The sequence below is a fragment of the Delphinus delphis genome, chromosome 3 (assembly GCF_949987515.2).
Source record: "Delphinus delphis chromosome 3, mDelDel1.2, whole genome shotgun sequence".
Taxonomy (NCBI): Eukaryota; Metazoa; Chordata; class Mammalia; order Artiodactyla; family Delphinidae; genus Delphinus; species Delphinus delphis.
This window is the reverse complement of record NC_082685.1, coordinates 160787158-160808315: the sequence shown is the minus strand read 5'-3', so window position 1 is coordinate 160808315 and position 21158 is coordinate 160787158. Positions and strand designations below refer to the sequence as shown.

The 21158-nt window shown below is 45.8% G+C and overlaps 1 protein-coding gene across 4 annotated transcripts in view; it reads left to right on the top strand.

Annotated features, from left to right (window-relative positions):
• The window catches only part of TRIO (trio Rho guanine nucleotide exchange factor), a 372133-nt gene that overhangs the window by 269354 nt on the left and 81621 nt on the right, over window positions 1-21158 (top strand). For all 4 annotated transcript variants that reach the window (XM_060009655.1, XM_060009656.1, XM_060009659.1 and 1 more), the window contains exons 28-33: window positions 1218-1310; window positions 3369-3480; window positions 4793-4983; window positions 6904-7005; window positions 10727-10869; window positions 11489-11588. In XM_060009655.1, the coding sequence (XP_059865638.1) occupies window positions 1218-1310; window positions 3369-3480; window positions 4793-4983; window positions 6904-7005; window positions 10727-10869; window positions 11489-11588 (741 nt within the window). The remainder of the gene's footprint in view (window positions 1-1217; window positions 1311-3368; window positions 3481-4792; window positions 4984-6903; window positions 7006-10726; window positions 10870-11488; window positions 11589-21158) is intronic.

Here is a 21158-nt window from a genome sequence, read left to right as displayed (position 1 = left end):
TATTAACTATTAAGCTTCTTTTCCCCTCTATAAAAAAATAACTTTGGACCTTTTTCGATCATTTATTTTTCCCATTTCAATTTCATGATGTTATTCACTTCCAGAAGTGGCCTATCAGTACAATTTTACAGATAGCTCCCTAACAGCTCAGACCGTCGGGAGGTTCATTAATTATATTCTCATTGGTGTAAACATAGTTCGTCTTTTGTGGGACCATGTTGCGGGGAGGTTATTTAGTACAAACGGTGGTGGAGCCTCATGATATAATATATAGAGTGATTGGGGGGTTTCCAGAACAGAGTCAAACGTGTGCCAAATAAATTTTGATTAAAAGATAAGGTACTTTCGAATTTTACGTATAATTTGGTGCACGAGGCCACGAGGGTATTAGACTTGTTTCCGTCTTTTTGTTTGTACACGGCCGAGTGTGATCATCTGCTCTTCTCCGAAAGTCTGGGAAGTTAGGATACATTTTAGCTCCTGTCTTTTGAGGTGGAGCCCTGCCTGTAGATGCCCCTATTTTAGTTGCCATTCTCATGACCAGTAGTTACATGTCACTGCCTGGGTGAATATGAAGCCCTGCTCCCAGCCCAGTGAGGCCTTCTCTTTCCAATATTTCACACGACCCTGGGTCTTTGCCATTACGTGGAGCCCAACACTGTGGCTCTATGCAGTTAGGATTATTGAAGGCCTTATTGAGCGTATGGCACACGTGCTGTTTGGAATCAAAAGTCATTAAAAAAAACCCCGTGCCCTAAGGAGGATGCCAAGAGCTAAGAGCAAATGTGAAAATGAGAGCAAGCAGGAGAGAGGACTTCCTTATAGCGAGGGCAAAGGAAGCCTCCAGTAGGGAGGGTTGTGATGTGGTCTGTGGCGAGGGTGCGCACGTGGCCGAAGCTTCAGGAGCTGCAGTGGGAGAGTCTGACTGCCGGGCAGATGCAGTGATGACGGCACCAGGAGTGGTTGGCTTCCCTGCTTGACCTCTGCACGTGGAGGCCTGTAATACAGGGGAAACACTGTGTCTTTAGTATTCAAAGTGATGACCGAGATTTGTTATTTTTATGTTGAGCTTATTAAAAGAAGCAATAGTGATTTCTACTTTAGAAAAAGTGGTTTGTGTGTATTCATCGTGGGAGTAAATGAATGTAAATTTTTAGTTCCTGTTATCTGACTTACACAGTGGTGTGTGTGTGTGTGTATGCTTTTTCTTAATTCAGGAGATACAACAGCGGCACGGATTAGCCAATTCCATCTCTTCCTACCTTATTAAACCTGTTCAGCGAATAACGAAGTATCAGCTCCTTTTAAAAGTATGTATGAAGCCTCTTCAGCCTGAAAAATTTTATGCACTGTGCATTGTCATTTTGACATTGTTTTATGTATATAAAGTACCCTGAGTTTTTGAAATGACACCTAGCAAATTAATGTTATTTTATAACTCATTGCCATTTATTGCCCTGACCGATTTGTCAGTGCATCTGGTAAAGAATAGTATATTCGTTGATTATGCACCTGAACTTTGTTGACTGACCCTAGCCCCTGACATAAAATGAGGAAGGAAGGAAAAATTGTCAGTCCTGGATGATTTAGTACCATTGTTCCCAGTATGACTTGTATCAGACTGACCTCTGCTGTTTCTTGGTTATGAATGATTATAGTTAAAATCACACTTGTAAAAATCAAATAATGATTAGTTCTGACGATAGAATGGTGAAGGAAACTTAGAATTTGTGATAAGAGTTGTTACAGAATTCATTATATATAACTGACGCACATTTTCTTGACTGCAAGAAAAATAATTTACAAACTCTATCTCATGCTGTTTACCCCACCGTTTCCTTGGCTGGTGAATGTTATTAAACATTACAACGTACCCACATCCGTTCATCCCAGTAAGAACATTGCATGAACCCAACTAAGTCCCCAGTTCGGTCCTAACACAGCAATAGGAGATGATCATGTAATTTTTCTAGATATAAAAGAAATACAGAAGATGAAGTTATGAATGCCTGAAACCCTTACTTTTACCCTTTTTGTGAACACAAAAAAATCTAGAAACAGTAAAAAGTGGCTACATTCTTTGGTGAAGGGATACCATTATGGCATTCTTACATTGGAAAAGCTCTCCTGCACTTCCCTATCAGGACCCCATTAAGTGATTTTATGACCACCACGGCAGAAATAAGTGGTTGCTGTAAACATGAAATGAAAGTCAGGAGGCTAAGTTGTTTATATTCACGTTTGCCCTTTGCTTTCTAGTTCTGCAAAGGCAATTTACCTCTTAGTGTCCTCAGGATTGATGGGTTTTGTTTTTAGCACGTGGTTCTAGTAAAGATCTCTTCCTCGGTGACCTCACATGTAGTCATTCACTATTAAACCTCTGCTTTAATTTATAAACCTGACTTTATTCTGCCCAGGGGTTCTTCAAGAGAGCAGTCATGAGCTATGCTGAGCTCCCCAGCAAGGAGGGTTTTCTGACAGTGATGTTAGTCTCAGCGCATTGCAGTTTTAAAGCACTTTTTGCCAAGCTGCTCAGAATAATAGGTGCACACCATCTGGCCATGAGAAGAGGGGCCTGTCAGGCAGCTGCATTGCCCGAAACCATCCAGGGTATGACTGCAGGGCCACGTCCCTCTTGTTGAGCCCCAGGACACAGAAAGCTGTTGTTACTGTCACTGCCTGATAAAAATCATAGATGTGCTGGTGAGAAAATATCTTGGAGCCCACCAGAATGTGAATCTGTTGTCCTGCTGTCACTCCTCTAATGACAGGTGTTCCCCTACGCAGATCTTATGCCCGGGGAGGCATGCTGCAATCATTAGAGCTTTCTGAATGTCCCAGCACAGAGAAGAAGCGTTTCCCTGTAGGTAACTGTGCAGCGATGCTGTTCCCGCTGTGAGACAGGGCAGCTCCAGGGCAGAGGGGGCGTCGTGTTCATGGCACCAGAGGGCTCAGAATCATGCTGGGATCCTGTGCAAGCAGAGCAGTACTAACTGGACTCTGGCTTGACCTTCGGATGTAACCACTAGCTGACTGTGCTTTGCTACACTGCTTAAATATTTCATTTGTCATTTTTGAGGCTCGGTAGTTGACGTGGACACTAACTTTGTTTTAATCTCTGATTGCATCTGGTTTCCTCTGAACTGAAGAAACGTCCTGATTTGAGCAGGACACACTCTTGCATCCATTGGACTAAGAAGCAGTTCAGGTTTATCATGCGCTCTCCATGCGAATCTCTGCCCAATTGACCACAGTTTGTTTTTATCTTGCAAGTCGTGGATTTTCACAAACTCTTTAATTTCTGCAAAGCCCTCTGTAGCAGAGCATTTTGCTCTCCTGGGCTCGTTCACGGTGTCGGTTTCCCACAGGAGCTGCTCACGTGCTGCGAGGAGGGGAAGGGGGAGATTAAGGACGGCCTGGAGGTGATGCTCAGTGTGCCAAAACGGGCCAACGACGCCATGCACCTGAGCATGCTGGAAGGTACGTCCTCCCGCCTCCTGCTGATGCCACCTGTCCACCCCCCCACCGCACCCCCCGCATCCTTGTGTCTCTGTGTTTAGTTAGGAGTCATCAGTGCAGGTGCAGGTGCCTTCTTTTTGCAATAATTGGTCTCGTTGCTTTCCTTAAGGAGTACATCACAAGCCTGTCCTTGTCCCCTCACTGGAGAGCAGCCGCTCCGCACTCTGAACCCTGGGAGCGCCTTGTGTCACTTGCCTTCAGCTACCTGGTCTCTGTGTTAGAAGGACAGGTGGAAGGATAGGTAGATCCGTCCCCCAAGATTGTAAAATCCCTAACAGCGCTCGAATCTTCCCCATCTCTGAGCCGTGAACCGAGCAGGTTCCACATCCCTGCCCGTGCAGCCAAACAGCGCGTGGAACATGGTGAAAAGAGAATCAGACAAATACGCCTAAAAATGGTCATCGCCAGTATAATTTCCGTGAATGCTTCTGTTTAAGAAAGCTGTTTCTGTGTTTCAGCTCACTCTCATTATCAGGTTACAGAGTTATTTTAAGAAGTCATCCTGCCCCAGACGCGTTGGCCAGCCTGTGTGGTCACCATTGGTCCCATTGAACAGTTTCCCAGTTAGGGCAGAGGTGCTGCTGTTTGTTAGTTACAGAGACCCCCCACCTCAGAGGCCAAGCCAGAGCACCTTTTCCCCCTCTGATGTAGAATCCCGAGCTGGTGGGCAGCCCTCAGGGCGTCACTGGGCACTCAGGCTCTGTCCAGCTGGTCTCTCTCCACTCCTTGGATGTTTTGCTGGTTGGCCAGCTGCAGGGTGTGTCAAGGCCACGTGAGCCTTCCATGTAGCAGGAGGTGGGGAAAGAGCGGGGAGGGGACAGCTCGAAGGGCAGAAACCGGAAGTTGTGGCCGAGTCTCCCTGCGTGGCCCGGGCGTAGGTGAGCGTGCTTGTGGCTGCTTCTGGCCGCACGGGGGGTGGGAAGGGTAGTGCTGGCTTGAGCGGCCACAGAGGGGCTTCTGCTCGTAGAGGAGGGTGCTGCTGGAGGCTGGCACGTAACTAGAAGCCCCTGCCCGGGTGTCGGCCACTTCAGGAAGAGACAGCCGCAGTGAACGGCAGCCAGTGACCAGAGCGCGACCGACTGGCTTGAAGAGCTTCGTGTCCAGAGGAGAGAAAACCCCCCAGGGAAGGGTAGCCAGAGGCCCAGATGGGAAACTTTAATCAGAGATTGAGTGGGTGGGCGTTTTGCAAATGTTTAAGTAGCCATGATGCTACTACTGCATCATTTTTCATTTTCTTTCAAATTGACCGTGCCTCCTTTTTTTCGTGTTCTAGGGTTTGATGAAAACATTGAGTCTCAGGGAGAACTCATCCTGCAGGAATCCTTCCAAGTGTGGGACCCCAAAACCTTAATTCGAAAGGGTCGAGAACGGCACCTCTTCCTTTTTGAAATGTCCTTAGTGTTTAGTAAAGAAGTGAAAGATTCCAGTGGCAGAAGCAAGTACCTTTATAAAAGCAAATTGTTTGTAAGTATAGGCCTTCAGAATTGTAAGTTTAAAGGTGACACAGTTGCAGCTTCTTGTGGTCAGAGAAAAATGACTGTTTGTGGCCTTCAGTTTAACCTCCTAACTCCTAAAGTGTGACTCTGAAGCAGCTTCTTCAGTGAAATTCTGACAGCCTTGAGTCCACTGGAGGGCGCTTGTGAGTTTGAGTGTCCCTAGACTTAGGAAACTTGCTTTTTCTAAATTCCGTAGAATCCAACTGCAGCATAAGAAGACACTTCGTAAGTGAACTTAAATTATTTATCTCCTGTGTGCCTTAACTAGCTTTATAAATAAATCAATCATGTTAGACTATAATTAAGTAAGTTCTCATCTCCTTATAATTAATATTTCATTCACCGACATTGGAATTTATTGAAGCAGCCTACTGGGTGGCTAACTGTGGGCTCTTAATGATGAAGTTTGATTTTTTCATTAAAAATACATTTTTGAAAAACAGCAGCAGAATACCATTATTAGAGAAAATGTATGTTATAAGCAGAAATCGTTTTAAAGATACACAGCCCCACCTGCCTAGAGACAGCCTCCCTTGAGCGCTTGGTAGATAGAGTGATGCATCTGAATTCTTCTTTAACTTGTCGGCGTACTTCTGGGCAAGAGAAACACACCTGGTGCTCTTTTCCATGGGTGGCAGCCCCACACGAGTATCTATAAACCACAGGTCGACGCTCCAAAAAGTCTTGGGCGGGTGTCATCCTCGCCTTCCCTGCGTGGGCGATATCTCAGAGGGCTTTCAACACAAAATTGCTGGGCAGGGGGAGGAAAAAATCACAATCAGAGAATAGAAAATGTGGTAGAATTTGGTTTCTTCACAAGATATGGCAGATCACTTATAAATATTGGTAGATGTTTGGACTTTGGACAACTTATACATTATACGTTTTTATGATATCCACGTATTAATCAAATTCCCGAAGTAATAGAATACTACCAAGTGTAGAAATCATCTTAATAATAATCTGGAGTTTGCAAGTTCAGGCTAACGATAGGCATACCATTTTCTTTGGCTTGTTTCCTGTTTGAGATTGTCTTTTGGATCACAGCCCACCTTACATCATTTTAGATCATATTGTAACTGGAAAGAAAACATGAAGCATTGCTGCCTAATAATTTCACTAGCTGGCCTTAATCAGTCCCTAGGGACCAAGCTAGTCTGTTTTAGAAGCTGATACATCTTCACTTAATTTATCTTTTAAAAGTTAAGGTTCCCTCAGAGGCCACAATTATGAATCACTTCCTTTGCTGGAAAGGAGAGAATGCATTGGGGTGAACCCGATTGCGGGGGAGGATGAAGACGTTGACCTTCATCTACACTCTTCCGTGTTCTGCATCTCCTGCAAATGCATGTATTATAGAGAGAAAGTTTGTCTCTTAGCCCTTAACATCATTGGCGAAATAGTAAACATTAATGCTATTGATAAACACAGTGGAAACGAACTGTGTTTTAAAATATCATTTAGCTTCTCCTGTGAAGCTAGTTCGTTAATGGAGGTGCATGGTAGCAGCTCTTTTGCAACTGGGACAGACTCATTTTATTGTTTATAAGGTTGAAAATAGTCAGCTCTTGATTTTCCAGATAATAGGAAATAGAACTTTCCAGATATTTTGTTTTCTTCTTCTGGATTTGCTTGTTGACCTGCATCAGGATTTCCAGTGGAGGCGCTCAGAGGAAGCGAAAGAGATGAAGCCAATCGTGTAGCCTAAGAACAAAATTTCCTCATTTTAACTAAAGTGAGGTCTAAGGAGTATGTATCAGTGTAAACAAAACCGTGTCATCACAACCTAGCACGAGCACGAGTCACCAAAAACGGTTTCCTTTGTCTCTGTTCTATATCCTGCCAGAATTTTACTGTTGCCTAATTATGTAATTGTCTTTTTATCCAGACCTCAGAGTTGGGTGTCACAGAACACGTTGAAGGAGATCCTTGCAAATTTGCACTGTGGGTGGGGAGGACGCCAACTTCAGATAATAAAATTGTCCTTAAGGTACGTCCATCCGAGGCTTGGGAATGTGCTTTGTGACAAGATGACCATGTCTGTGAGTGCTTTTTCCTGTTGTTGAGCCATATTGGTTTTCATGTCCTTTTATCGTTCCCTTTGTGTTCTGTAGAGATTGGGGATTACCACAAAAAGAACAGTAGAAGAAATTCAGTTTGGTATTCTAGTGGTGAAATTACTCGAGCTAAATTTTTGCTTGCCTACAAAAGGTCACGTGGAGAAAGGTCTTTCTAAACTTCTCCATTCTTCCAGTCTTGCAAAGAATTGGGTGATTCCATAAGAGATGCAAGAAGTTGAGGTACAGGAGGAGGGAGATATGGACCAGTAGCTCCCATTGTGCACTTGACCTCTGGTTTCCAAAGGAGAATAGGCACCTGAAGAATCTGTGAGGGCCTTTGACAGTTTCAAGGCTGAACGTGCCAGGAGCCTTCATGGGGTCCTAAGAGTCTTTGGCTTTCCAGTTTGGAGGCAGAGAAAAAAAGTGCCGGGGATGGGGGTGGATCATGATCAGGTATAGGGTTTGGTAATGTTATCATTTAAAGTGTTCAAAAACACTAAGGGTGCTTTGTAGTGTGTAGTCTTTGAGGGAGGAATATATCTTTGAATATTTAATTTGAACGCTGTTTTGAGTACACTAACCTCTCCTAGGAAAGTTGGAGGGCTCTAAGGGTGTCTTGTGGACTTCCCTCCTCCTGTGTTTGAGAAAATGCAGATGGAACTGTCTTTCTGAGCTATCTGGAAAGACCATAAGCGACTTCAGATGGAGCTGAAGATTTGTAGAATATTGGGAGACGAGCCAAAGGCTTAATGGGCCTCTGGTGTGTGGACTTGCATGTCAGCAATTTTGTCCCTTACATTCTTTTTGAATCTCTCTACGGTATTTCCAGCAACTGTGAGTTATTTAACAGTACAGCGCTCTTGTAGAGCCTGTACTTTAGTGACCGCTGACTGTGGAAGCCATTGTGTTCCTAAGGTCTTTATTCACATGGAAATGATGGATTGTTTTGCAATGAATATATGACTACCAACCCAGTGTATTCTCGTTAGTACTGGTGTAAAGCCCTATAAAATATAAATTGCACTGATAGCTCGATATTAGATAGCTGAACTTTTCTAAGGGATAAAGTTTTAAAGTATACTCAGGACCTTAAAACTTCCAACTTATGAGTATTTATCCAGATTAGCTGCAGTGACACATGCCAAAGGGTACATCTGAGAAATAGTGCCAGATATTCTAGCCAGATATGGACTACTTTCATTTAGGACATAATAAAATACTCATGATGCAATTGAAGAATCAGATTTCCTTGCAGGCTTTACCAAATGAAAGTTTTCTAGGGAATTGAGGGTAATATTTTTCTGACTTCTAATGAGAGGCTAAAGGAAATGCTGTCCTTATTAATTTCAGAGACTGCTTAGTGGTGGTGGTGGTGGTGGTGTTGATGGCGTAGATGGTGGTGGAGGTGGAGGTGGTGGATATTTTAGCAGTGGTGATGGTGGTTATGGTATAGGTGGTGGTGAGGGTGTCGATGGTGGTAGAGATGGTGAGGGTGGAGGTGGAGGTGGAATTGGTGGATATTTTAGCAGTGGTGATGGTGGTTATGGTATATATAGGTGGTGGTGAGGGTGTCAATGGCGGTAGAGATGGTGAGGGTGTCGATGGTGGTAGAGATGGTGAGGGTGGAGGTGGAGGTGGAGTTGGTGGATATTTTAGCAGTGGTGATGGTGGTTATGGTATATATAGGTGGTGGTGAGGGTGTCAATGGCGGTAGAGATGGTGAGGGTGTCAATGGCGGTAGAGATGGTGAGGGTGTCGATGGTGGTAGAGATGGTGAGGGTGGAGGTGGAGGTGGAATTGGTGGATATTTTAGCAGTGGTGATGGTGGTTATGGTATAGGTGGTGGTGAGGGTATAGACAGTGGTAGAGATGGCAGTGGTGTAGATGGTGTAGACGGTGGTGGTGGCAGTGGTGACAGTAACGGTGGTAATGACGGTGATGGTGATGGCCTAGTACTTGTAGAACAAAATTGTGACCTGTTTTTACTTTTACAGTCTGGAAAGGAGAATTTTATTTCTAAATCCTTTCTTGAACAGATTGAGACTACTGAGAGTATGAAACAAATTATTCCCTTCTCTTAGCCAAGTGGGGCCTTTGCTTAGTACTCTAGCTGGGTTACCTTTCTTTTACTGTCTCTGAAAAATTGGTGCCTTTTTCCTTGTTTAATTTCTTTAAGGTTAGGAGAGTTGCTCTCCGTAAAGGTAATGGTCAGTTTGCTCTACTTAAATTATGAGAATTTTCTTTATTTCTGAACATGGTACATACAGCTCTCCAAACTTTGCCAAATGGCCTTTCTCAGATACTTCACTTTGTTTAACGTCCCAAATATTTGTCTCAGGCATTTAAATGCCAGTAGTTCTGTGTTGTTCACAGTTGTCCATCCTGAGATGCTGATTTCATGCACAGATTCCCCTGTTCCCTAGTCACGCTGCCTCCTGCCCCAGGAGAAATCGGTTTAACTGCTCTCCTGGCATCAGATCTGGGAAGAGGGACAGGAGGCTCCTTTTCTCCTTCACTTATTTCTCTGTTACTGCCTCTCATTAACTTTGAAGACACACCCTCCAGTGAAAACATTTTATTTAGAAAGAGAGTTCTCAATTTTAATTTCCTTCCCCAGCATGGGCTTTGACCTTGTATTTTCAAAAACAAGGTCCACCACGAGAAAATGCTGGGTTCCCCTCCCTGCGTGATCTCATCCATAATCCCACTGACGATTGTTTTAATCATTCACAGGGAATTATGCTTATATCATAGGAGGTTGATGTTTTCCGTAAGGAAATTAAAAGCTGTTACTGAGGCCCAGAACATGTAAAAAGGAAAAAAAAAAAAAACCACCTCCTTTGAGGCACAGTGAAAGACAAAAATCTGGAAAAAGCAATGCCATATGTGTTCATTCCACCGATGCTTGTTGAGTATCTACGATGTGTCATTTCCAGAGAACCTTTCTCCAGTGTTGCAGTGGAGTTGAGGGAAATCCACCATATGTAACTGGCAGTAGGCTACCCTGGTTTATCCCCGTGGTCTAACCAGAGGTGGATACAGGCAGAGATTGGGGGGATGGGCTGGGGTGTCCACCCCCCGGGAATCCCGGCTTCTTCACCTGCTGGCAGTGTGGCCTTAGGCACATTTCCAGTGTGTCCACACTGCAGGTCCTCATTTATAACAGGAGGATTAAGGAGGCCCCAACTCCACGGAGTGCAAGTGGGGATATGGGGAGCGGACGCAGCTGGGGAAACGGTGCAGCTGCACCAGTTGATCGTGAGTCCAAGGGGGCGAGGTGGCAAGCTCTGGGGCACTGGCCACTTGTCTGCCTAAAGGGCCTCAAGACACTTGGGTTTGGGGGTGGTTGTGTTTTCATATTTACCCAGGGCTGCTTAACAGGTCTTAGGGCTGGAGAATGATTGATTACTAGAATATTCAGAGATCTGGAATAACATGAACGCTATAGAATAAAAACGGTCTTGATGACAGAATATTCAAAATTAGGGTCATTTATTTGGTGGGAAATTAAACACAGGAGATGGTTGCTTTTCTGCTGAAAAGTTATTTTTTAAATGGGTAATTCCAGGAATGCAGGAACCTGAGTGCGGTTAGTGCAGGTTCTGGAAAAGGCCCCTTCTGTATCCTGATTGATTCTAACACTTTGTCAAGGCCTCCAGTATAGAAAACAAGCAGGACTGGATCAAGCATATCCGGGAAGTGATCCAGGAAAGGACCATTCACCTGAAAGGCGCCCTGAAGGAGCCCATTCACATCCCCAAAACAGCTCCGGCAACGAGACAGAAGGGAAGGAGGTCAGTGCCTAGGGATTTTTTTGTAAGTTTGCTTTTATTGAAGGAAAGGAACAAGGCAATGTTAACATACTATTTTTCAAAAATCATTTTTCTCAAATATTTTTGAGAAGTATTGAGGAGTAATTTTTTAAAGAATACAATTTATATATAACATCATTCTTAGTAATGAAATTCCTTTGTCAAGACAACAACCTCCTTCAGCTTAAAGTAAATGAAAGTCTATATGCAAATCCCTAATTCTTTTCCTTTTCCACCCCAAGTGTTATTAATCTGTGCTCCTGTGTAAGTCGTGCATGTGACCTTGGACAAGTTATGTAGCAATTAGACGTTTTTGCTTCTCATTTCTAAAATGGCAGTGACCCTATCAACTGGATTTTTATTACTGTGAGAACTAAATGCAGTGGTAGATGTTAGACTCTCAGCCCAGGGCCCAGCAAAAAACCTGTTCTCAGTGAAGAGTCAGTCATCTATCGTCATTAATACCGTGGTGGCAGCCGTAATCAGAGACCGATTTGCACCTCTTTAAACAAATCTGTTCTTCCTCCCATGGCTGATAGCCCATCTTTACCATTCTTGAAAAGCAAATCTAGCAATGTCAGGAATTTCTCTGTGTCTCCAGGGATGGAGAGGATCTGGATAGCCAAGGAGATGGCAGCAGCCAGCCTGATACGATTTCAATCGCATCCCGGACGTCTCAGAACACGCTGGACAGTGATAAGGTGAGCCAGAACTAGCCCCTCTTTCTTTGGGGAGGTGCATGTGGCCAGTCTCCGATTGGTCGATAAATGACAGTTTGTCATCAGCATTTCAAACAGCTGCCATGGGTTAAAAGAGGTGCCTGGACATTGTACCAGGAGCAAAGATTTACAGTGTCAGGGCTAGCAGACTTGAACCCTGAAGATTCAGGAAAAAATCACTCGCCCTTCCCAGTGCCGTTACATGGTTTTCTATCCGAGTGTTCTAAGGCAGTGTGTTTAAGCTATTTTATTTTATATTAAGCAGAAGACCCTATTATTTTAAATTAAATCTTACACAGAGCCGTGGTGTGTGAAAGCGGGGCGCTCTGATTGAAGCAGGGGCAGCGGCATCTGCCGGTGGGCCCTGAGTCGTCCGTGGACTACCCACCAGGAAGGAGGATCTGATTTGCAGCAAAGAAGTCTGTAGGTTTACCTTCTACAGCAGTGGCCTAGAGTGTCCTGTGATTCTGTCTTGATAGAATCAACTAACCTACAAAATAAACTGATGGGAGAAGTTGGAACCCTGGGCTTACGTGATGCACAGGTGACCAGAGACCCCTGTAAAAGCCAGTGGAAGCATTGATGTCCACAGAGTCCTCAGTTCCTACTGAGATAAGCACCTATTCTGTTCTTTTTCTAGAAGGCTTAAGACCAAGTTCTTAAAACAAGGTTTTGACAGCAAGTAGGGGTTTCATTGAACTTGCCGTTGGTTCAGAATTCCTGGGTTTCTCAGTGCCTGACACGGGCTGGACTTTCCCACGAGAGACCTTCGTCCCGAGGGGGCTGGAGGTGTCTGCCTTTGCGAGATGTCTCCACAGCCCACTCACTGTCCTGACCTCCCGTCATTTGGAGACGGCTGCTGTCAGAGCAGAGAGCCCGGTGTCGGGGTTTGCTTCAGCAGGCAAGTCTGAGTCCCAGCCTTCGGTCTTTTCTCACTTGCTTTCACAGAATTCATGGTGTTGAATGTTGTTTCCAGGACAGAAGTGAGTAGGTTTAAAAAGATTGGTTTCCTACATTGATTTCATTTTCAGAATCCTTCTAATAGGAGTAATTAGCTCTTTCTCAACCTCCTTTTTGACTTCACTAAATAATAAGCCCTAGAACTTACAATGCTTAGAGTAACAGGACTGGAAAACAAAAACAATGTCTCGTTTGATTTTGTTCGGAGCTCGGTGTATAACGTTCAGAAAATATTTCTCTCCAGTAGTAATAATGAGGAATAAGATAAATGACATGTTCAGTCATTTGGTCCCTAATAGCCTCTTTCCCTGAGGCCCACCCACCCCCCATAGTCATTCAGTGAAGAAAATAAAGTTTGAACTTGGAAACATCTCATTAGAGTAATCCCAATTATTTTCTTTTAAAAAAGTAGTAATTGAGGTGACTGGGTTATCTTAATAGTTACACAAGACTTCCACCTGAAGGAAAGGTCCAACGTAATCGTGGCTCCTGCCGAGGGGACCAATTCACAGACTCGCCAAGGCTGAGCATCGCCGCCCCAGCTGGAGGTCCACCAAGCCCCCAGACTCGCAGTCTTACCAGATGTCTTCTCATGGATCTGGTCTGGGTTTACCTGAGTTAGAAATTTATTTAAAAAACAGGTTATTTGAGTGAAATTGCCAGAGAAAAATAAATATAAAAAGTTCTGTCCTTTGGAAGGGGTGTTAAGATTTTTCTGGTGTTTGGCCCAAGAAGAAAGGGTAGCTTTGCGTCTTGGGTGGTTTATGTATAAATGGGTGGTGGGGGGAGTCTGGAAACGCCCCCTGCATCTGGGAAGGGGCTCCTGGCTCTCCAGCCCCCGGCTCTGAGATGGAGCTGCCTGGTACCAGGTTGTGCCTCTGGCCCACAGAGAACCGTGTGCTAGTGCCCCCGGGCTCCCTGGCCCCCGACACTGGGGGCTGGCAGCTGCGGGGCACGGACTGGGATTCACAGGGGGTTTGCCCCACAGATGAGGCTCTGCCCTGGAGTTAGGGAGAGGCAACTCGTTCTACTTCGAATCTATTATAGCAAAATAGGCTTATGTGAACTTGGATTTGAGTCTGTACAACTCCTGTAGAAAAGTAAGGCATTATCCTAGGAACTGTTGCTTTTAAGACAACACATTGGGCTTCCCTGGTGGCGCAGTGGTTGAGAGTCCACCTGCTGATGCAGGGGACACGGGTTCGTGCCCTGGTCCGGGAAGATCCCACATGCCGTGGAGCAGCTGGGCCCGTGAGCCATGGCCGCTGAGCCTGCGCGTCCGGAGCCTGTGCTCTGCAATGGGAGAGACCTGCATACCGCAAAAAAAAAAAAAAAAAAAAAAAAAAAGACAACACATTAGGTACCCAGTGAGAGAGAAGGGATACGTCACTAGCAACAGTATAGGTTTGCGGAAATTAATCATTTTACACTGGGGATCTACTGGGGTATTAGAATTATTAAAGAACTGCCTCTTAAATATTTTATCTGTGAAGGTAACTCACCAGTTTCTGTTTACCTCATCTCATACCTTAGGCACCGAACTTCATCCGTAGCTCAGAAATCCCGCCAAGGCCCCTTCTGCAGGTGCCGCCTTGCCTGTGCTCCCGGGTGAAGCTGTGATAGCAGCCCCTCACTCAGCCGCTCTCAGCCTACCTGATGTGCTCATGACTCTTAACCGTCTCGCGTAGTGACGCGCCAGAACTGCTTTCTTAAATGGACGTGGCATGTATTTAATACCCCTCATTGAGTCCATAGGTCCTTAATAGGAAGTACACAGAAAGGATTAAATGTCTTCCTAAGACCGTAGAATGGCAATGGGTTGTCTTCTTCCGTTCTTGTGTTCTGTATTTGGGAGGAACATAAGCAGCGTGTGGCACTTAATATGGATAAGTCAGAGTGTGGAGTTTGGAGGGGCCATACCCATGAGGCCTTATACAAAAGAAGGCCCATGTTTGCGACCACACATATGCCTACACATGTCTGTTCTCTGCGTTGGGGAGGTTTTTCTCCTTTTATGTACTTCTCTGGTAGAACATTTCAGGGTCAGTAGATGATTCAGGAGAATACATTTAAGAAATTGCATCCTTTATGGAGTCAGTTTGTAAAATGCACTGTTACTCTGAACTAGGCTTAAACAGAAAGCCCTGTTATCTCTGATGGCAGTAACTTTTCATATGTCCCAAGGTTCTTTCCGCCCTACATATTTCAAGTTTAAATAGCCTCTGATGACATGGGCAGATAGATCTGGCAAGGGAAATTACTTAACCATATTCTGCCTGTTTGACTTAGTTTATGATGTCTGTTATGAGTTAGTTGTTATCATGGAGTTTGGTTCCATTTCAGAAACCGGGTGGGGGGATGTTTTCGGCTTGGCCTCTTGGAGAACTCTTGAGGAGAAGTTGTCTGTAGTAACTCTCAGATGAGGCACAGGGTTTTAGAAGAGTCAGGTAAGGAGGGGCCTGGAGACACCCTCTCTCCAGGGACACTGTTAGCAGATACAGACCACAGGGCCCCCGAGCACCTTTCCTTCTTTGCAAACGTCGGTTTTAAAAGCTGCCATCTCTTTGTTCCAGATGTCAGTGTAGCACTGATTCTTGCCCTTATTAATGGTGCTTGCGCTGATAAAGCGATCTCATGAAAATATAATGTGGGTTCCAAAGAAATCAGATGCTTGCCAGATTCTTGTCTCATTTGTCCTGAGCTTGTCTCCCTGATGTTGGGAGGGGACGCCTCCAGGTCACTGCGGGGATGAGGGAGGCCAGGTGACCCTCGCAGGGCCACCCGGAATAGAGAGCGGAAGCCAGAAACAGAATGTGGATCTAATTACCTGGCGGGGTCTAGACCCTGTTACTTCACACTAGAGCTGAGGAGGAACTAAATATTTTGGCGTATTAAAGAAGCATTTTTAGTATTTTTTTCTTCTGTGTGCATTATTAGTTTGTGGTTTGCTTCATATAACAAAAATTTATATTATAAGGAAAATAGAAAATATGTGAATCAGATATAGGCTACTACTATAGAACAAACCATCTTGAGGTCAGGATGAAAAAAATAACCAAGGCCAGACAGGGCAGGCTGTGGAAAAGCGGCCCGAGGCAGCAGGGGGCCAGGTGTGAGCCTTCTCTATGTCTGAAGCCGAGCCGTGCTATTTGTAATGAACGAGAAATTCAGTTGAGACTTGATACTTGGCACGAATTTTGCCCCTAAGCTTGTGATGTGAGTATATGAATTCACACATTTAAAAAAATAAATGGTTTCAGTTACTTTTCATGAAGTATATATAGCACTGTGTTGGGGATATGAAATTTATGTAGTTTAAAAAGTCAATAAACCTCTGTGAAGTGACAGTCTGCACCATAGGAGCTTGGATGGATTTCCATAAATTGCAGCGCTGAGGTAGTGTATAAAGTCATTAATGCCAGTACGTTTTAAGATGAGGCTGGCTTCAAGTTTTGGAGGAAGGAAGCCTGCATTCAGCCTGCTTAGGAAGTGCCTCGTGCTTGCATCAGCCCCGTCCCTCACATACCTGGCACTGTGTGCCGCCCGCCTAAGCTCCCGCTCTCCCCGCTGCCTGCAGTTGCCAGAAGCAGGAGGGAGCCTTGGCTCGAGGCGCTGCCCAGCCTGCTGCCCTCGCCACGGTGTCCCGAGCCTCGTGTAGGTTTGCCCGCGTGGGCATGAAGTTGAGTCGCTTCGTTCAGAAGCCTTTCTGGGCACAGCACATAGTTTTAATCCCGGGATGTCAGTTAAGGGTCCCGACTCCGCCCAGAGGGTAACGGAGTCGAGTAGGCAAAGTATTTAGCGTCCAACAGCAGATGGTTAAGAACAAGCAGGTGCTCCCCAGCCAGGCCTCTGAGCTCTGCTTCTCAGCAGCCTCTCTGTGCCTCAGTTTCCTCATCTGTAACAGGGGACAGTACGACTCCCCCCTCTAGGGCTGTGAGCATTAAAAACGTGCATTTGGAACAGTGCCTTACACGCCCTGAGCACTGCCTAGATGTCGACGGTCACTGTGTCTTCGTTTCAAAAATTGCCTCCTTCTCCCTCGTTACTGGCTGTTGCAGACCTGCTGCACATCGGCCTCTTAGTGAGCACTCCTGCCTGCAGTGGATTTAGAAGCTAATTGTGTTCCTTAGGAGCTAGAAGCTGTGCTAAGGGTAAGTTGCTCAGACTCAGTTCCTGAACTTGCATGTCTTGGTGGCTCAGCAGCTGAATACTGATCACGTGTTGAACGGGCAGCCTCTGAAGAAGCGGGAGACTCTTGCTTGAAACGTTTTCCCAGCCGCTCCCCTGTAATCCTACCGCATCAGCCGTAGGATGAGTCCGTGCTCTTCACGAGGTCGGTTCGTGCCTTCCCAGGTGCAAGGGCATCGAGCCCTGTGCAGCCCAGGACAGGTGCCGTTCCACAGGAACAAGCAGAGAAAGCCCTCCCCGCTGGCAGCCTGGCGAGGGTGGCCCCTGGCATTGGTTCCCTCTATCTTTCTAAGTGACTGTGGCTTTTTGTAATTTTTAACAAGTTTCTGAAGTGCTCTCATAAAGCCACAGAACGAATGCAGCCTTTGCTAACTTTACTCAATCAGAAAAACAAAATTTTCCCCATGCTGGAGCAGAGAGCCTCAGTTCTAAGAAAAGGCAGAGTTTTCAAAACTACAACTTCAGGTATAACTGTTAACAAAAGTGCTTCTAAAAATAGTGGTGCATCGGGAAGTGCTTTTCAATGTAGATTTTACAGTACTGGTCAAAGTCACTGCTGACAGTGGCGGCCCATCTTTGATTCAGACTCGAGGCTGGTGGTTTATCCTGGTTGTTCTTCCTCTGGGTGAGGGACCCAGTCGGCTGGTTACCTGGCTGTCATACCTTAGCTTGTCAGGGGGAAAAAAAGAGGCCTTTCAAATGAACTTTTCTGGATAAGTGCTGCTCACCCAGGAAACACAGCAAACAGGCTCCTTTGGGCTCAGTTGTCCCAAGAGGGGTCTTGCTTTCCAGGGCCTGTGATTGAAAGTAGTACAGGTGGGGCCAGCTGACTGCTTCCCGAGCCCCATTCCTGTTTCTGCTTTTCAGCCAACGAAGCTTTTCGTTCATGCCCCGCGGCTCAGCCCTCGGCGCCTCTCGTTCTAAAATGTTCAGAGTGAGGGCAAGTGTGGCATTGGTCCAGGCCAGCTGCCGCTGAGCCTGGAGGCCTGGTACCTGGGAGCTGTCTTCTCTCTGATCTGCTTGGCTTTTTACACTTAAAGTTTGCCTTTTCAAATATATCTTTTAAATTTAGCTTCTTGACATCTAACTTTCCACTGCACCTCATGTGTATCCCGGTCAAGGAAGGCTTCCAAGGGATATTTGCGTGTCAGAACCAGCGTGTGATCACATCAGCAAAGAGTAAAGGATTAACCTCCCTGAATGTTATACTCAGTATTTCTTTTCTGGGTAAAAATGTTGGGTAGGGTAAGCTGCTGCTTTTGAAAACGTTTTTTCTCGCAGATTTTCTTTTTCTTTTCTTTTTTTCTGTTTCCTTTTGTTTCGTTCTTTTCTTCTTTTTCTTGGGGGAGGGGTGGTAAGAAACACCATTTTTGCCAGCTTAACCATTTTTCGGTTCTGACAGATTTCTTTTTGCACCCCAATCTGTGAGAGATTCACAGTGGTCCTCTTGGAAACCCAGCAGCAGATTTTGTGACGGCTTCTCCTGTGAACTTGGCCTTGAGTTTGGGGTAAGCAAGGGGCCTGATGGTCCCGTGGTTAGGACGGCCACTGAGAAGCCCAAGCCTCCGGCCTCCGCGAAGTTGCCCAGGGAGAAGCTGGGGTAATGCGTTTCCTTGGGGAATTGTTCTGACTGCCGGTGGTGGCCTTTCTCTTGTAACCACGGAGCTGGTAATTCACGGAGCTGTACTTTCTAGTCCCCTTTAAGCGAGGAGCCGCTCTTTGGTCTGCTCTGTGTGAAGCCTGCACAAAACCGCAAGGCCCTTCTAGTGCCTGCACCGTGCTGGGCTGTAGGATGTGACTGTGGGTTGGTACACTCTATTCCATAGGAGAAGGTGGCTTTTAGTAGACCGCTTCCCCCTCTCCTGAAGCGCTCTCAGAAAGTTGGCCAGACACCCACCCGCAATTGATCTTAGCTTCTCGAAGCAGATTCATTCACAGGGAGGACTACACCATCCGCGTGTCAGTTGTAAAGAGCCCCTGTTCCTCTGGCGGAACCCGCCCCAGAAGTCACCTGCGAGCCAGTCATTCACATCAGGTGTTTGCTGTTGTCTCTCGAGAGCTATATGTTCTCGTAAAGTAGACATGCCTCATTGCAGAGCTCCAGGGAGGGGATGCCAGAGCCCGAGCGGTAGGTGAGAAGCACCCAGCCACGGCTCTGCTTCAGTTACTGTCTTTAACTGGGTTCAGGCAAAGCAAAACAATATACCGTGGTTCCTCCAGAAAATGTAAAAAGGAAAGTTCTGTTCTGTGTGACGGTTTTTGAAGGTTCACGTGCCTGCGACCAGGTGAGTATTTCATTCTTTTGGGTGAAACACAGCAACTTGTTCATTTTCAGTCATTGCGAGAACTCAGGCAAGGGGGCCCTGGTTTGGTTCTGCGAATCGTCCGTGCACCAGCATCCCTGGAGTTCCCCCCGGCAGCCCTTTCGTGGCTGGTCTTGGAGGAGGCATTTCATTATAGTATCCACGGTCCTTGCTCCAGTTAAGGCCATTTTACTGTCATGCTTTTTAGTCACCACATTTAATTTTTTTAAGGTGAAAAGCAGAAAGATTGGGAAAAGAATATCTTCTGATGAGAATGTCACAAGAGTTAATGTGAGTCATGGAAATTGAGATTTTCATAAATTGCAATCCTCAACCAAATGCTTGTGGTAAGGAGCCCGTGATACAAGTCCATAAAATACAGAGATGTGACAAAGATAATGTGAAAACTTTCACAGAATATGGTTGGAAAGGAAAAGTGAATTTTTAAACTAGATCAATGGAATGGTAACACTTTCAACATAGTGAAGAAATTGTGTCACTAGGGGTAGAAATGTCACTGACAATAAATAAGGATAACCCAACCTTTTTCTAATTAGGAGATCAGTTCTACATAAAAGGCTGTAATGACTTGCATTGATACTCGAAAATAGTTATTTTAAGTCTTTTATACAAAAAAAAAGTCTTTTTAATTAACAAGCCTGGTCTTAAAGACAAGCTTTGGAATAAGTTTAAAATATTCAAATGCGAACATTGAGGCAGAAATCCATGGGTTGTCTCCTCTCTGGACTAGAAAACGCCCATTTAATCCTCCCCTTATAGATTTGTGCAGGAGATTCTTATGGGAAAAGTCAGTTTATTCTTAGGGGCAGAGCCAAGAAGATATGGTTTTCTTAATGATAATTCTAGCACTGTTTGAAGACATTCTTCTGGTACTAGATTTTGTTACTAACTCTCTAAAGGCTTTGAGAAAGAATTTTGACTCAGTATGCGATTCTTTGTCAGAACAGGCTTGATTTTCATTTCTCAGGCTCTGTCAAGTGCACAGATGTTTCCAATAGTTCTGATTACTCTGTGAGGGGCTGGAAACTCCGCGCCAGAAAGAAAGTCTAGCTTCATTCCTCTTGGCAGCCGCGTTCTCCCTTCCCACCCTTCCCCCACCCCCAGAACACACCACGTGGCTTTGAGCAGTCTGAAGAGTTCCTACAGTGGGAGAAGGAGACCAGCACAGGCCGGTGATGAGGGAACACGTCTGAAGTGGAGCTTCCCAGGGCCGGGGGTGGTGACACGCAGGGACCACGTGCACGCGCGGGCCCAGCAGACGGGCGGCTCGGGCCGAGGGAAGGCTCCATAGGGAGTGCAGGCCGGGCTCCCCACGGGGCTTGTTCACGGGTCACATTTTCCCTGGGATGGGAAACATTCCTCCTTTTCGTTACAGGGATTAACCACTTCCATAACGTGGCGTTTTACGAGGAAAATTCTTCTCCGGGCTGGGCCTCTGCTGTTGACCTTTTAACATGAGCATCTTCGAGTGTTCACAGAGAAGTGTGTGAGACTCAGCATAGTTTTTCCAAAGAGAAGTTTGTAAAATTTAGAAGGGGGTTAGTCACTTGGGGAAAATGTCCTTTGTGGCCCAGCAAAGACAATTCCTTTTGTCGATATTTGTTTTATTTTGGAAGAGTTTTGTTTTGTTTTGCTTTCTGTGGTTGTCAAGTGGACATGTGTTTCTTATTCTAAATATCTGAACTTCCTCTGGAAAGACAGGAGGGCAGTGGAGAGCATGGAGCGTGACAGAGGGCCGGCAGGCAGCCGAGGACGCTGCAGGGCCGCGAGCCCGGGTAGGAGTCAGTTCTCTGCCGGGGGTGGGGCTGGGTGGCCTCTCTGGAACAGGATGTTTCCCGGCAGCAGGCCTGGCCGCCCCTTCCTCCTGCACATCGCAGCTCAGCCCGGCGACCGTCTTCTCTTCTTCTGTGGTCTCTGTGCTGATGCCCAAAGGGGGGACAGGAAACACACAGGCAGAGTTCACTCCCGAAGTCACAGAGGAAGAGCCCATGTTTTGTTTTGGTTTTCAGACAGCTCATTTTTACAGCAAACCTATCTTACCTTTTTCACTTCAGCAAATGTGTGGCCACTTGCTGGGTAC